Raw genomic sequence first — 14807 nt, forward strand, 5'->3', positions numbered from 1 at the left:
TTTTCATATATTTTCATGGAGGCGCACGACCATTCTTAAAGCTTCGTTTTAGGTGAAGATGCAAGAAGTATCGCGCGCCTCCTTTTAATCCAAAATTCCGAGGTAAATTATTTTCTAGGTCACGGATATTTGAAAAGGACCCCTTAAGCGTTCTTACCACGAAGATTTTTTTAGATACATTGATTGGTAATAATAAACTTCATCAGCCTTGGCGTACACATCTTAAAAAATTCAATGGAGCTTTAAAAAATAGTTTCGTTTAAAATTGTTATTTAAAAATACAAGGTGACTATGATAGTCACTGTGCTTCTTATAAATGTCAACTTTAAAGTGAGCAAATTGAAATTATTTGTGAAATCAATCATTAAGGCCAGCTTTCTTTTAATGATCATTAAAAAATAACAATTTAATATTTTAGCTTTTAATCAATTTAATAAAAGTGTTAGGTTAAGTAAATAAATCCAAATTTACTTACCAAACTGTTCTTCTGAAAATGCCTTCAAAACTGGTGTTTTTTTTATTTCTGTTTCAATAACGTCTAAAACTTAGAAACTTTTTTCCGGTTTTTTCCACCTAAAAAGTTTTTAAATAATCCTATTTATCAATGTTTTCGAAATAATAGTAAACTAACTTTTGAAATATTTAAAAATATGTGGAGTCGGAGTCGGAGTCGGAGCCAACCATTTTTTGAAAGCTGGAGTCGAAGTCGGAGTCGGCTAGAGTTGGTGGACCGGAGTTGGAGTCCGAGCATTGTTGTCACTTTTCATTTGAAACAAGTTTGAATTGTGTTTTGCTCGACACACCCTAAACATTTATGTAAGAGCTAAAGGGATTTCATATCAGAACGCGTTTGACAGGTTTGACACACGTACATGCCCGCCCAAGTAACAATTTAAGTTTTATTGTAGTTTTGGAGAAGTTATGTAGAATTCCTGAGAAAATGTATGCGAGATGCCTTTTAGTCCCACATGCTGTGTTAAAAAAGTGTTAAATCAGCAATAAAGCTAAAATGGACTACTTTAGGAGGTTAGCCAGAGTAAAAATTAAGAGTATCATAAGACATTATTATTTTATTGTTTACCTAATAAACACTTTATGAAGCTCTTCAATGCTCGAATAAAACTTTCTAGTTTGGAAAAGATTTTTGTACCAACCCGTAGGAACTCCTGAAAGTTCTAACAAAGCATGAAGCATTTATGAATGTTCTCTCAAAGAGAACTAAAAGCCTGTACAAAAAGGGAACAGCATGCTGATTTACTTGATTAAAGACAAATTTTCTTATCCGAAATGGAATTCTAAAAGGCTTATGGTAGTTGATGATTCATCTGATAATAATTGTATAAATATATTTAAGCACTTGCATTTGTTCAGTGAAATGTACCGTAACAGTAGTGCCAAAAAAAATTACCGAACATTTTTTCAAGAAAGCTCGAAAATATGGAACGCGCCTTTAAAATTATCACAAAATGACTAAACTTTTATCGAAAAAAAATCTTTTTCGCCGGATGTTGCTCCAAAATTCAACATGGCTACGATTTTAAGCACCTCGATTTTTTGTCAATATGGCGAAAATTTATAAATATTGATAATCTTTTTCAAGTCTATTTTAAATTCAATGCTTCTTCAAAAACTCTTTCCCAAAACTCGCTAGGAATATCTTGGTTTAAAAAGGATTTATTAGGGTTTAAAATAAGCTCACAATACTTTATCGTGGTCTTAACCAAGATTAAATTGCACACGGCTGGGAACGTAGCGCATGCGGGCTTTATCAGCTGCAAATAGATCGACTTGGACCTCGACATGGACAACGGATTTGAATTTGGCAATAATTTTGTTAGTTAGCATGGGCAACATTTTTGTTAGTTAGCATGGGGTTTATTTATTATATAACAACTAAAAAATCACAAACTCGGTCACTCAACACAGTTCAATGACAAAACTTTAAACAGTGAAGGTGTGTTGGACACTGCCTTTAAAATCAGCTACTTTCACTATTTTCACCTTCTGCTACTATTATTAATCTTAAACTCCACCACAATATAGACTGCACACTACAAACATTGATATTTTGGAACGATTATCGCTCTCTTTTCAAATTAAACATATAGGTAAGTGAACAAAAAACAGCTGCAATCAGCACAAGCAAAACTGTAAATGACAGCGCGTAGCAATACACATAATAAAATCTTGATAGTTTTGAACAAGGTAACTCTAAGGATGAAAAGTTTTATCAACTACTTTTCGAAAACCATATGTATTTAAAGAAGTTCTAATCAAGACTGAAAGGCTTTGATAAAAGGGGCAGGACGAAGAACACTAAAACGAACACAATTTAATAAAATGCCTCGTTTTGTAACGATAAATTGCAAAATAACATGATGTATATCCACTTTGACACAATAATGGTAATGCACAGCACCAGTACATGCATAAATTGCAAAGTAAACGAATTTCTGTTTCGGTGGAATGTTCCGATTTCTCACAATTCTATCACCATTCAAACACAATAAAAAACCACCAATTCAAAAAAAAATTATTATCATCAACACACAGTTATTAAGTCATTTGTAATTTTAAAACTTTAACCGAAAATTCACTAATAATTTTTTCTTAGAACCGCTTTTAAAAAAATCAGCTCGCCTCTTGATGTATTTCACTGCGTTGTTCACGTACCGTAAACTGGGGTGACTTTGATAGCCCGGGGTGACATTGATAGAAATTTGATTTGTCCAGTTATTTTGATACATCCAATGTAACAGTCACATTTTTGCATATATGTTTGATAATAAGCTATTCCTTAATGCTTACATACTCAAAATTCTCAAAAATGTTAAGATATTAATTTGACGGGCATTTGAAAAACCTTTCAAAGTCACCCCGGGCTATCAAAGTCACCCCAGTTTACGGTACAACTGAATATGTCAAAGTGAAAGTACAAATCTAGCAAGTTTGATAAAATGCTTACGGAAGACTTAACAGATTTAAAGCAGAATTTGTTAAGTTAATCAAGCTACATCATGAATTCTTCAGGCGTACTTAAAGTGTAAATTTGAAAGCTTAATTAAAACTTCTAAACAAAATTCTTTATGATATCTTACAGAATTCTTTAAAATATGTTTAAGTTTATGGAATGGTAAAACCTTTTGGATTTGGTGAAAGACGTAACAAAACTTTATTGCATTTGATAAAACTATTATAAAAATGCTTAAGAATCAAAAGCATTTGTCTTGCTACTTGGGCGACTATTGTAAACATTTGTAATAATAACTCAGGACTCCGGCATTGAAATTCAGCCAAACTTTGGAATAATATTATAATATTTGTTAGATAGTTGTTTTGAATGTTTTTTTTTTCTAAAACAAACAAAGCCGCCAAATGGCCGACCGGGAACGATACCTCTCAGAGCCATAAAACGTGCCATAATTGTACCGTACACTTTCTTCTCTTTCCCGCAGGGCATCACGCTCAAGATGACCGAGGACGGCCGCTGCATCGTGGCCCGGATCATGCACGGCGGCATGATCCACCGGCAGGCGACGCTGCACGTCGGCGACGAGATCCGCGAGATCAACGGCCAACCGGTCCAGCACCAGACCGTCAGTCAATTACAGCGCATGCTGCGGGACGCCCGCGGTTCCGTTACGTTTAAGATAGTTCCTTCATATAGAAGTGCCCCACCACCGGTCGAGGTAAGACCCTTTCCTGGTTTTCTTGGCGGTCATAAGGTTGGACGGTATTTACAACTTGTGAAGCATAACCAAAACAGGACGATATTTGGTGGACCATTTTGCTCGAATTTCTTCTCTAAATTTTCAAAATCTTATCACAGAATGTATCCAATTTCCGGTCGTGGCGTGACAAGTTGAAAACAACATCCCACACCGATAACTAACCTGCCTTTATGTAGTGAAACATAAAACCAAGGCAAGTCCCCAAAAGAAAACGGCATAGCCAAAGTGCCACCGGCAAAAGGAACCTGGCGAAACTGAATATCCTTGTGTTATCGCATACACGTCAAGACCGGGCCCGAAACCGTAGCCATTTTGGAGGCGAACGGTTCTTTTATCTCTGTTGATTGCTGATAATGTGGTACAGAGGCTGTGGCATAACATTTACCTTCAAATTATCTGATTTTATTGGAATGAAAACCAACAAACTAGAATCATTAACTATATAATACTTTGTCTACCAGTTTCAATGATACAACCAGTAATTGAATTACTTCACAACAGCTGCAAAGTTTTTCATCCGTTCTAGGCGATTGAATTAACTTCCAACATCAACTCGCTCTCGTAATCTGTTCAACAGCAAAGTTTAACCCTATAACCTCAGATAATCTCTGTTGGATTCGTCGAAAGCTCAAACTTGCTTCCGAACTTTGTTGATTGGCATGCCAGCAGCAATGCTCTAATGCTTTCTGCGAAGTAATTAAATATAAATCAATCTGGGTTCTTCCCAAGTTACCCCTCTCTCGACAACTGAAACATAACCTCAACAACAACACCAAAATTATCCTCCTCTCTTTTCATCCAACTTTTACTGTGGAATCTGCAGCTGTTCAGGATAAGACCGGCGCCCGTCTTAGTAAGTATTTTTGCTGACCGTTGGTGGGCGTTAAAATTAAGCTTCACCAATTGCATGCATGTTTCATTTTATGTTTTGATTTTCGTGAATTTTAATTTGAATTTATTCAACTTTTATTCCTGATGCGTAAACGGCGGTCAAATGGTTAATTGAGGGTAAAATTGCCCCCTTATCAATTATTGATCGCATGCAGTTACCTTAATTGCAGTGTATCGAACAACGATTTCAATTTTCCGATCATAATGACGATAAACATAATTGGAACGGTTCAACGATAGGGGAGGTGTCAGCAAACAGACCAATTATGAGGCCCAGCAAATTGCACGTTAATCAATGTGGTTTGATTGCTGTGATGCATTTAATCATGTTTCATTATTTTCACACACAGGTAGCAACGAGCATTTTGATCGTTAATTGTTCACACAAAATATGAAAACAAAATGTCTCCTGTTGGTTTGTGCCTTCCCCCGCACTAGCTTTGCATTTGTCTTTAAAAAACGTTACTTAATCCACCTTTAGGTGGTTGGTGCCTTTTTCTCATTTATAGAGTGATTCCAACCCCCCTAAAAAGTCTACATGGTTTGGTCAAATAAAAATAAGTAATGAGTAAAAAAAAAACAGACTACCTACAGACTTTTTGTCAAGACTATACAGACACCGCCTTTTAGGAAGATGGCATCCCTCAACACGGCTTTTTCGTGGAGACTCGATCATTTGAGGTTATGTAAATTCAGAGCATTTTTTAAACTGCTTGTAACTTTGATAGGTAAGTCAGATCATGAAAATTCTTAATCCAGAAGAAAGGTAATTTCAAAACCTTTCTAAAATATAATAATCATGCATTTTTTTAGAAAATACTAAAATTTCACAAAACTACGTATGTTCGAAAAAATACTCAAAATTTCAGTTTTTACAATGTGGGTATAAAACGATCGGGATTTTTCATACATTTCGAATGTAATAACAACATTTTTTTAAAAATATTCAATTTTTTTTACAAAACTACGTATTTTCGAAAAAAAAAATACTCAAAATTTCAGTTTTTGCAATGTGGGTATCAAACGATCGGGATTTTTTCATACATTTCGAATGCTATAACAATATTTTTTGAAAATACACAAACTAGTTATTTTTGGAATTTTTTTCAAAATTTCAATTTTCACAACATCAGATCAATCAAATCAATTTTTTTTTCAAAAATACGTAGTTTTGTGATTTTTTTTTTGTATTTTCAAAAAATATTGTTATAACATTCGAAATGTATGGAAAATCCCGATATTTTGATACCCAATATGTAAAAACGGAAATTTTGAGTATTTTTTCGAAAATACGTAGTTTTGTGAATATTTTGAGTATATCCTGAAAATATTGTTATTGCATTCGAAATTTATTAAAAAACCCCGACATTAAAAAAATGGGAATTTTGAGTTTTTTTTTCCAAAATACGTAATTTTGTGAAAATTTTGAGTATTTTCAAAAAATGTATTAATTGCATTCGAAATGTATGAAAAAAAATTGATACCCATATTGTAAAAACAGAAATTTTGAAAAGTTTTATAAAAATACGTAGTTTTGTGAAATTGTTGAGTATTTTCAAAAAATATTGTTATTACATTCGAAATGTTTGAAAAAATCACGATCGTTTGACACCCACATTGTAAAAACGGAAATTTTGAGTATTTTTTTTTTCGATAATACATAGTTTTGTGAAAATTTTGAGTCTATTCAAAAAATATTGTTATAACATATCGAAATGTATGGAAAATCCCGATATTTTGATACCCAATACATAAAAACGGAAATGTTGAGTATTTTTTCGAAAATACGTAGTTTTGTGAAAATTTTGAGTATATTCTGAAAATATTGTTATTGCATTCGTAATTTATTTAAAAAATCCCGCTCGTTTAATACCCACATTGTAAAAACGGGTATTTTGAGTTTTTTTCCTCAAAAATACGTAATTTTGTGAAAATTTTGAGCATTTCCAAAAAATGTTGTTATTACATTCGAAATGTATGAAAAAATCCCGATCGTTTGATACCCACGTTGTGAAAACGAAAATTTTGAGTAATTTTTCAAAAATACGTAGTTTTGTAAAAAAATTAACATCTTAAAAATGTTATTACATTTGAAATGTATGAAAAATCCCGATCGTTTGATACCCACATTGTAAAAACTGAAATTTTGAGTATTTTATTCGAAAATACGTAGTTTTGTGAAATTTTTAGTATTTTCTAAAAAATGCATGAAAACTTGCAAAATAACATGAAATTTGAAATAACTCGCCAAAGTCTCAACATTCGAATGGAAAAGCTTTTAAATGCATTTTACACTTGTTCAGTTGTTTTGAAATCATTAGTTTTCAAAAAATGTATGATTTGACGAAAAAAAAAGTAGCAAAACAAAATTTCGAAAAAAGTTTCAAAAGATATTTAAATCAAACTAAACATGTTAAAAATTATTTTAAACGCAGGGGAATGCTTTTTGAATGGATTTCGACTGGCTGAACTTAAATTTCCATTAAAATTTTGAAGTTTTTAGAATTTTTTTAGCCCTTTTATTTTTGGGCCAATTTGAGGGGGGGGGGGGAGCCCTCCTTTTTAGAAGGATTTTTTTCTCAGTGTCATCTAATTAGCCCTAATTCTCCAACTTGTGATATCCCGGAATTGGTTTAAAATTCAACGTCAAAAATGAAAGCTTGTAGATTTTTTTGCTGTTTTAAAATAGTATTTCGGGATTGTGAAATCAAGAATAACTTTTTTTATTTAAGTATTGGGCTAGATTTTGTAACATTTTCTCCGTTTATGGGCGATGGTTGTTTAAAATTAAAATGCATTTTATGTTCGATTAACGTAATAATTTGGAAACCTTTAGATAACATCTCAAAACCGAAAACTTGTGCTAGCCTTACTCCGAGCAATCTCCTTTCTTTTTTCACTCAACCCTCGCTGACCGTTCAGTGTCAATTTCGTTTGAAGTGTCAATTTCCTGGTGTAAAAATTGCTTTTTAATTCGAGCATACGTACTTTTTAATCCAATAACACACTGAAAAGGCGGATAAAATTCACCTGCCAACATCAACACGTTTCCCACTTTTCACCCCCGCAGAATGCATATAGTACGATGTCCCTCTCTGTGTCTGTTAATGAACTTCGTCGCCATCGTGCTAACTTGTCGTACGTGCATTTTGGGCCAAATTGAGTTAAGAACGCCATTTTGTGCAGCTCACAATGCCTCATCTTTTGACCTTCACAGATCCCCAAAATTCGATTTCAATCCTGAGATATTCAACAAAAACCGAAAAAACTCCGTGCATTTTTGTCACTTTACATATGAAAGTACACTCAAACCCCGATGGTTTGACACCAACTGTTGTCAAACGAACGGGGTCACGTTTTAGTTTGACACCCCTTTTACACGGAGTTCACACACACTACCAAACGTTTGTTTTGATAGTGTGCGTGAGCGCTGTGTAAAAAGTGACAGTTCGTCACTTTTTAGTTTGACTTTGACCAACCAACGGGGTACAAACTAAAAAAGTGTCAAACGAAAAAGTGACCAACCACCGGGGGTTGAGTGTAGTTTCAATCTTGTCGTGCTATCTTGTCACTCAATGAAAATTAATGTAAGTGCGACAAAAGGCCAAAGGGATTTCAGGCCAGGAAAGTCAGGACGCGTTTGTCGCACGTACAAGCTAGACTACCGTAAACATTTGTAATTATAACTCGGGACTCCGGCAACCAACTTCAACCAAACTTCGGGACAAAGCACAGAATGGTGAGCCAAACAAAACGTGTTTGTTATTGTTTACATTGCGTGCTCTCGTTTTTGTATATGCAAGGTCAAACATTAAAACGCGTTATTCTCGGAACGTCAAAATGGCGGGTGCTACCAGATAGCACGACGACGTCGACTTGTGTGTCTGTGATGGCTGCCTGTGTAATCGGATTACCTCTCAACAGGCAACTTTTCATGATGGGGGCGTGTCGAAGGACGTAGTTGATTAAAAATAAACCCCAATTGAACATGCCAATCGGGGGTTCAGGGCTGGAGTGGTGGAAGGGGGGTTGGGGGGGGGGGGGGTACTTCATAAATGTTTCGAAATTAAAAGTACTGCCGGGCGAATATTTAATCAGACTGTGCATGCCATATGGGCGTCATTTGCATAACTGCAGGGATAAGATGATGCGGATGTTTTTTTTTTTTTTTCATTTTTAATTCGAGTCATACAGTTGTTTGTTTTGTTGGGGGATACTTTTGTTTGTTTCATAATTTATTAGCGTATTTTACGTTTTGCCAGAAGGGACTGGTCCCCCAATTTGACACAATGTTTATACTAAATGGAGTTTCCGGTGTTTCTTTTACCCCCCACCTGGTTGACCAGATTTTCGTTCGAGCCCAGTTCGACTACGACCCGTTGGATGACGAGCTGATTCCGTGTGCCCAGGCCGGGATCGCGTTCCACGTCGGGGACATACTGCAGGTAACTGTGGACCCTCGGTCCGTTTGGCGCCGAAAAGCTAATGTCGACTTTTATTCTTATAGATTATCAGCAAAGACGACCACCACTGGTGGCAGGCGAGACACGATGCCGCTGGCGGATCGGCCGGGCTGATACCGTCGCCCGAGCTGCAGGAATGGCGCATTGCCTGCCAGTCGGCGGACAAAACCCACAAGGAACAAGGTAGGACGGGCGGGCTGTCGTAAATATGACCTTTTTTGTTTTGAATGGTTTTGGAACAATCACAACCCGAGCACTCAAACGAGTGGCAAGGTGGCTTTGCATACATTTGGGCGTTTGTTCCTATGAGAAATATTAAAACAGTAATATTTCTCAAATGACTTGGAATTTCACAGAACTGACAGCATTAACTTACCAGAATATTCTGCAACAACGCAATTAGATATGCACTTATTTTTCACATTTTAAATTTGACTTGACATCACTTCGTAGAGAGAGTCATTTGACGTTGAAGTCCATTTTCGAAGCGTTACCAGCCATTAATCATTCCGAGAAGCTTATAATGTCACCATTAGAATTCCCTAAGAAGCCTCATTATAAAATCAGCAGACGTCTCCAACGGACATCAATTTCCATTAAAAGCCTCGATAAATTTTCTTCCATTGCGTTCCACGCCCAAAGAGCCACTTCATCATCCGACAACCGGATAGTTGAACCAACTATCCATAGCTGCCATACATCACCTTCTCCCGACTTGGGTTTAACATCGTCGAATATCTCTTAACAAACTCGAACCATAAAAAAAGAATCCAACTCAATCTTGCCCTCTTCCGGTGCTCATCGAATTGAGTCCTTCTGCTCGTACGGAGACGATGAAAAAAATCTCCTCGCAAAAACCTAAGTGACTGTCGTTCACTTCTAGTTTGAGGAGGAAGAACCCATCCAAGTGGAAACTGGCACTACTCTGAACATAGAAGTGGAAAATCCACACGACTTTTCCACGTGGTGACTCGACAGGGGAAGTTTTGAAGTGAGGATATCTACTCGAAAAGTTTGTTCACAGAACAGGGAGCAAAACGAATTTTGACCAACTCTGCAATGTTTTGAATAAATTGATTTAAAATAATTGATTATACAAAGTTGTGCTCCGGAGGGAGTGCTGCCAGAGGCACCACATTTTAAATGCTTTGCTGATAAATATTCATAACGCTCGCCTTTTTTGCTGCCTGAATCTCTCCGTTCCCGGAGAATCAACAGGATTGAACTGTTTTTTCCCGTTATCCTTCTGCTCACAAATTGGCTCTTTGCCAGGCATATTTTATCGCACCGTTCTGTCTTATCCAGCCCCTGAAGCTGTGCAACCGAAGCCTAGCTTCGGAATACAGAATATACACACGCGTTCTATCCTTTTGATAAGGTATCATACTCTTCCGGCTGGGTGACACTTTTGAGGATTGAATTTCGAGATTTTTCCTATCTAGAGGCAGCGCGAGTGGGTGGTCTGGATCTTCATCTCATGAATTGTAAAGGGGAATGTGTGGCTGTTTCTTGGTATGGGAAGCCAATTAGGTTAGGTGAGCTGAATTAATTCAGGAGATTATCGATAATTCATCGGACGTGACGGCTGTACTGTTGCAGTTTGTGTACGAGAAGATCAAACAAACGTTACACATCGTGAGTGTGTAACGTTTGTTTGGAACATCGAAACAGCGATGTTTCAAAAGCATGACAGAATTGACAGAAATTGACAGTAATTGACAGATGTACTTACCTGGGTCACCAACACTGCAACGAAATCACTTTTAAACTGATGCAAGCCGAAGTAACTCGATTATGATGTCCGTTTTAGAGACGTCAATAATGCTTCACAAACGCCCGAATGTATGTAAAACGCTACCTTGCAAACACCTTCACCTCTCCATCCTCCATTGCAAAACACACCACACTCACACTCTCCTTTCGCCAAGTCATCATCAATTTGTGAATTTCTGTTTCCGTAGAATTGAAACATGTCGATGTTTTTGCGTTTAAGCCATTTCCTGTTTCCCGTTTTCATGCAATATGTCAAAATAAACAGAAAAAAAGTCCAAAATAAATCGCTGTATGAGTGTGCGTGTGTAAATTTCCGTTTAGAACCTTTCCTCTTCTCAGCTGGCCGCTGGTTCCTGTTACTGATCTGAATTCTAAACCTCTTAAAAAATTTCCGTTTCCGTTCCACGAATGTGTGAATGAGTTTCGTTTTCTCTGTGCTCTTGTCCTGTTTCTTGTCCTGTTCACCTCAAGTCTTCTTCCTTACTCTAGCTGTCTGTAGAATTCTGTACAAAAATCATCTGTTCAGTTTTCGTATCCACATCAACCGCCCCTTATCTGTTTCCCCAATCTTATGTCTCAACTCGCTTTCTTTTCAATCGGGACGTCGCCCCTTAACCCGCAAACGAAAAAAAAAACGCTCGTCAACTAAAACTCTGCACTCCCAACTTATTTTTTCACGTTTTTTCAACAATGTGTGTGTGTGTGTAGGAGAAGTAGGGCCTGGTTGCTCAGCACACGCAGAAGGATGTGACGGATCTACAGGTATTAGATATATTACAACTCAACACCAGTACAACAGCTACACAAACCCACACAAATAGCTACACGTACACGCACACACACAGTCGCTTGAAGTTGAAAACACAAATTTCGTTACTTCGATTGAGCAACAATGGATTCGAAAGCACAAACAAACGCGTATAACCTCAAAGCAAGGATCGTTTCATGGATTTCGAACAAAAAACACACACAAAAGCTCCGGTTACCCGTTTGCTTCAGTACAATAACTAATGTTCAATTGGGTGTAAGCGTGAATGTAAACAAGCTGATATAGGACGCGGTATTTGTTTACATTCAAACTTACGCCCTTTTGAACATTAATCTTAGAGTTGACGAAACATCGAAATTTATGTTTTTTTCCGTACTGATCAAACGAGCGATTGTTCTTTTTTTACTTTCTATTTATCTCTTTCTTTATTTGTCGTAATTTTGTCATGTATTTTTAAATAGTAAAATACTTTTGATTTGACAGTGTTTAGTCTGACAACTTTTTGGCGTTCTTCTTGTTGATTTGTCAATGGCAACCTCACAAGTGACACAAACTTCACAGAAAAATTATTAAGTGGCCGAGTGAAAAGAGCGCTGAGATGTCGTTAAACTAACGATAGGACCCAGTGCAGTGTACACGCGTTGGTTCCGAAAATAGTTATGCTTTGTTCATCGTTTTTTTACCATTCACCAATTTACCACCACACCGTAAACAGTTAGTTCGTCAGATAAATAAATCAATAAATTAATAAGCTTTTAGTACTCTATGCCCGTTTTGAATTTAATTGCGTTATGTTCCGCTAAAGAATAAATGGCTTTTGTTTATTTTGTTATGCTTTCGCTTGAACTTTTGCTTAGGCTAGCAGTCCAGCTTTTGTTTTTCATATGTATTTGCTTGGTAGCCCGAATTAGGTAGATTTCATTGTAAGATCTGGCATCACTGCCAAGGGTATTTTGACAGCTGCTGCTTAAAGACCATATCCAGGGCGGATGCATTAGTTCGGATTGGAACTGCGTTCGAACTAGCGAATCTGAATTCACTACAGAGTGGATTCGCTAATTCGAATGAGCGAATCTGAATTTGCTAATGGAACACTTCCATTCGTGCAGTTTTTGCCTTTTTTCTACAATTAAAACCTGACAACTGACCACTGAGCAATTCTCTGAGATTTCGGTCATTCGATTTTTTTTGTATTTTTTAATCCGGCTGAAACTTTTTTGGTGCCTTCGGTATGCCCAAAGAAGCCATTTTGCATCATTGGTTTGTCCATATAATTTTCCATACAAATTTGGCAGCTGTCCATACAAAAATGATATGTAAAAATTCAAAAATCTGTATCTTTTGAAGGAATTTTTTGATCGATTTGGTGTCTTCGACAAAGTTGTAGGTATGGATATGGACTACACTGAAAAAAAAATGATACACGGTAAAAAAAATTTGGTGATTTTAATTTTAACTTTTTGTCACTAAAACTTGATTTGCAAAAAAACACTATTTTTATTTTTTTTTTATATGTTTTAGAGGACATAAAATGCCAACTTTTCAGAAATTTTCAGAATGGGCAAAAAATCTTTGACCGAGTTATGAATTTTTGAATCAATACAGATTTAAAAAAAAATCGAAATATCGGTCGCAAAAATTTTTCAACTTCATTTTTCGATGTAAAATTGAATTTGCAATCAAAAAGTACTTTAGTGAATTTTTGATAAAGGGCACCGTTTTCAAGTTTCAAACGGGCCAAACATTCAATATTACGCCCATTTGAAATGTTAGTCTTGATTTTAAATTTTTGAAAATACTTTTTTCGAAAAGTTCGGAAAATTTCACGAATGTTTCATATTTTGACATTGTAAATCGGACCTATAGTTGCTGAGATATCGACATTAGAAAATTGTGGGTTGTTTGGGTGAGACTTAGAAAACATCAATTTTCCTGTTTTTTAACCTTTGCATGGCAATATCTCAGCAACTAAGGGTCGTATCAACTAAGTCCGAAAATGCAAAATATAGAGAATTTTCTCAGCTTTTCAAAAATATGTTTTTCAATTGTGGGCAATCATGGGCACTATTTTTAAAAAATGAAAAACTGCGACTATTTTCAAAAAAGTCACCTTAAAATGGATTTAACTTAAAAACGTGTACTTTATCAAAAATTTACTTAAGTACTTTTTGATTGCAAATTCGATTTAACATCGAAAATGCAGTTGAAAAATTTTTGCGACCAATATTTCGATTTTTTAAAAAATCTGTATTGATTCAAAAAGTTATAACTCGGTCAAAGATTTTTTGCCCATTCTGGAAATTTCTGAAAAGTTGGCATTTTATGTCCTCTAAAACATATCAAAAAATAAAAAAAATTAAAAATAGTGTTTTTTTGCAAATCAAGTTTGAGTGATAAAAAGTTAAATAAAAAAATCACCAAATTGTTTTTACCGTGTTTCATTTTTTTCCAGTGTAGTCCGAATCCATACCTACAACTTTGCTGAAGACACCAAATCGATCAAAAAAGTTCCTTCAAAAGATACAGATTTTTGAATTTTCACATATCATTTTTGTATGGACAGCTGCCAAATTTGTATGGAAAATTATATGGACAAACCAATGATGCAAAATGGCTTCTTTGGGCATACCGAAAGCACCAAAAAAGTTTCAGCCGGATTAAAGAATACAAAAAATAAAAATAAATAAAAACAGACCGATTTCGTAGAGAACTGCTCCACTGCCAAAAGTTTGAAATCACGTGCTTAAAAATTGTCAAACAATGGAATTAAAATGTCAACATCACTTTGACAACTGAGTTGTATTGTTGAACTTACAATTTGGATGATGTTTTGGAAACGTTTCATCGGTAAGATTACTTGTGTCATGATTATATCCAGGTTTTTAAGCGAAGATGGCGTTCGAATGTTGAACGTCCGAAATGTCAAAATCGCGCAGTAGCACCAACGTTAGAAAAAAAATGCTTCTGTCATGCCATGGCACACTTTTTTCGTAATGTTGGTACCACTGCGTAATTTTGACAATTCGGGCGTTCACCATTCGAACGCCATTTTTGCTTAAAAAGCTGGATATAGTTTGGCGGGGTTTGACATTTCTTCCCCTGCCATGTGTCAAAAAATTTACCAAAATTATAATTTTAACAATGTCACTCTGGCTTTGACGTGAGAGTGCTTTTTAGTTC

At 35.9% G+C, this 14807-nt stretch overlaps 1 protein-coding gene across 13 annotated transcripts in view; it reads left to right on the plus strand.

The window, feature by feature from the left end:
• Window positions 1–14807, plus strand: part of LOC6032190 (peripheral plasma membrane protein CASK) — a 614477-nt gene that overhangs the window by 593392 nt on the left and 6278 nt on the right. For 5 of the 13 annotated variants that reach the window (XM_038258117.1, XM_038258110.1, XM_038258121.1 and 2 more), the window contains 5 exons: window positions 3456–3689; window positions 4555–4584; window positions 8960–9067; window positions 9130–9268; window positions 11567–11620. In XM_038258117.1, coding sequence (XP_038114045.1) covers window positions 3456–3689; window positions 4555–4584; window positions 8960–9067; window positions 9130–9268; window positions 11567–11620 — 565 coding nt within the window. The remainder of the gene's footprint in view (window positions 1–3455; window positions 3690–4554; window positions 4585–8959; window positions 9068–9129; window positions 9269–11566; window positions 11621–14807) is intronic. The other 8 variants (XM_038258131.1, XM_038258125.1, XM_038258150.1 and 5 more) reach the window with 5 other exon arrangements.

Source organism: Culex quinquefasciatus, chromosome 1, assembly GCF_015732765.1.
Source record: "Culex quinquefasciatus strain JHB chromosome 1, VPISU_Cqui_1.0_pri_paternal, whole genome shotgun sequence".
Lineage (NCBI taxonomy): Eukaryota > Metazoa > Arthropoda > Insecta > Diptera > Culicidae > Culex > Culex quinquefasciatus.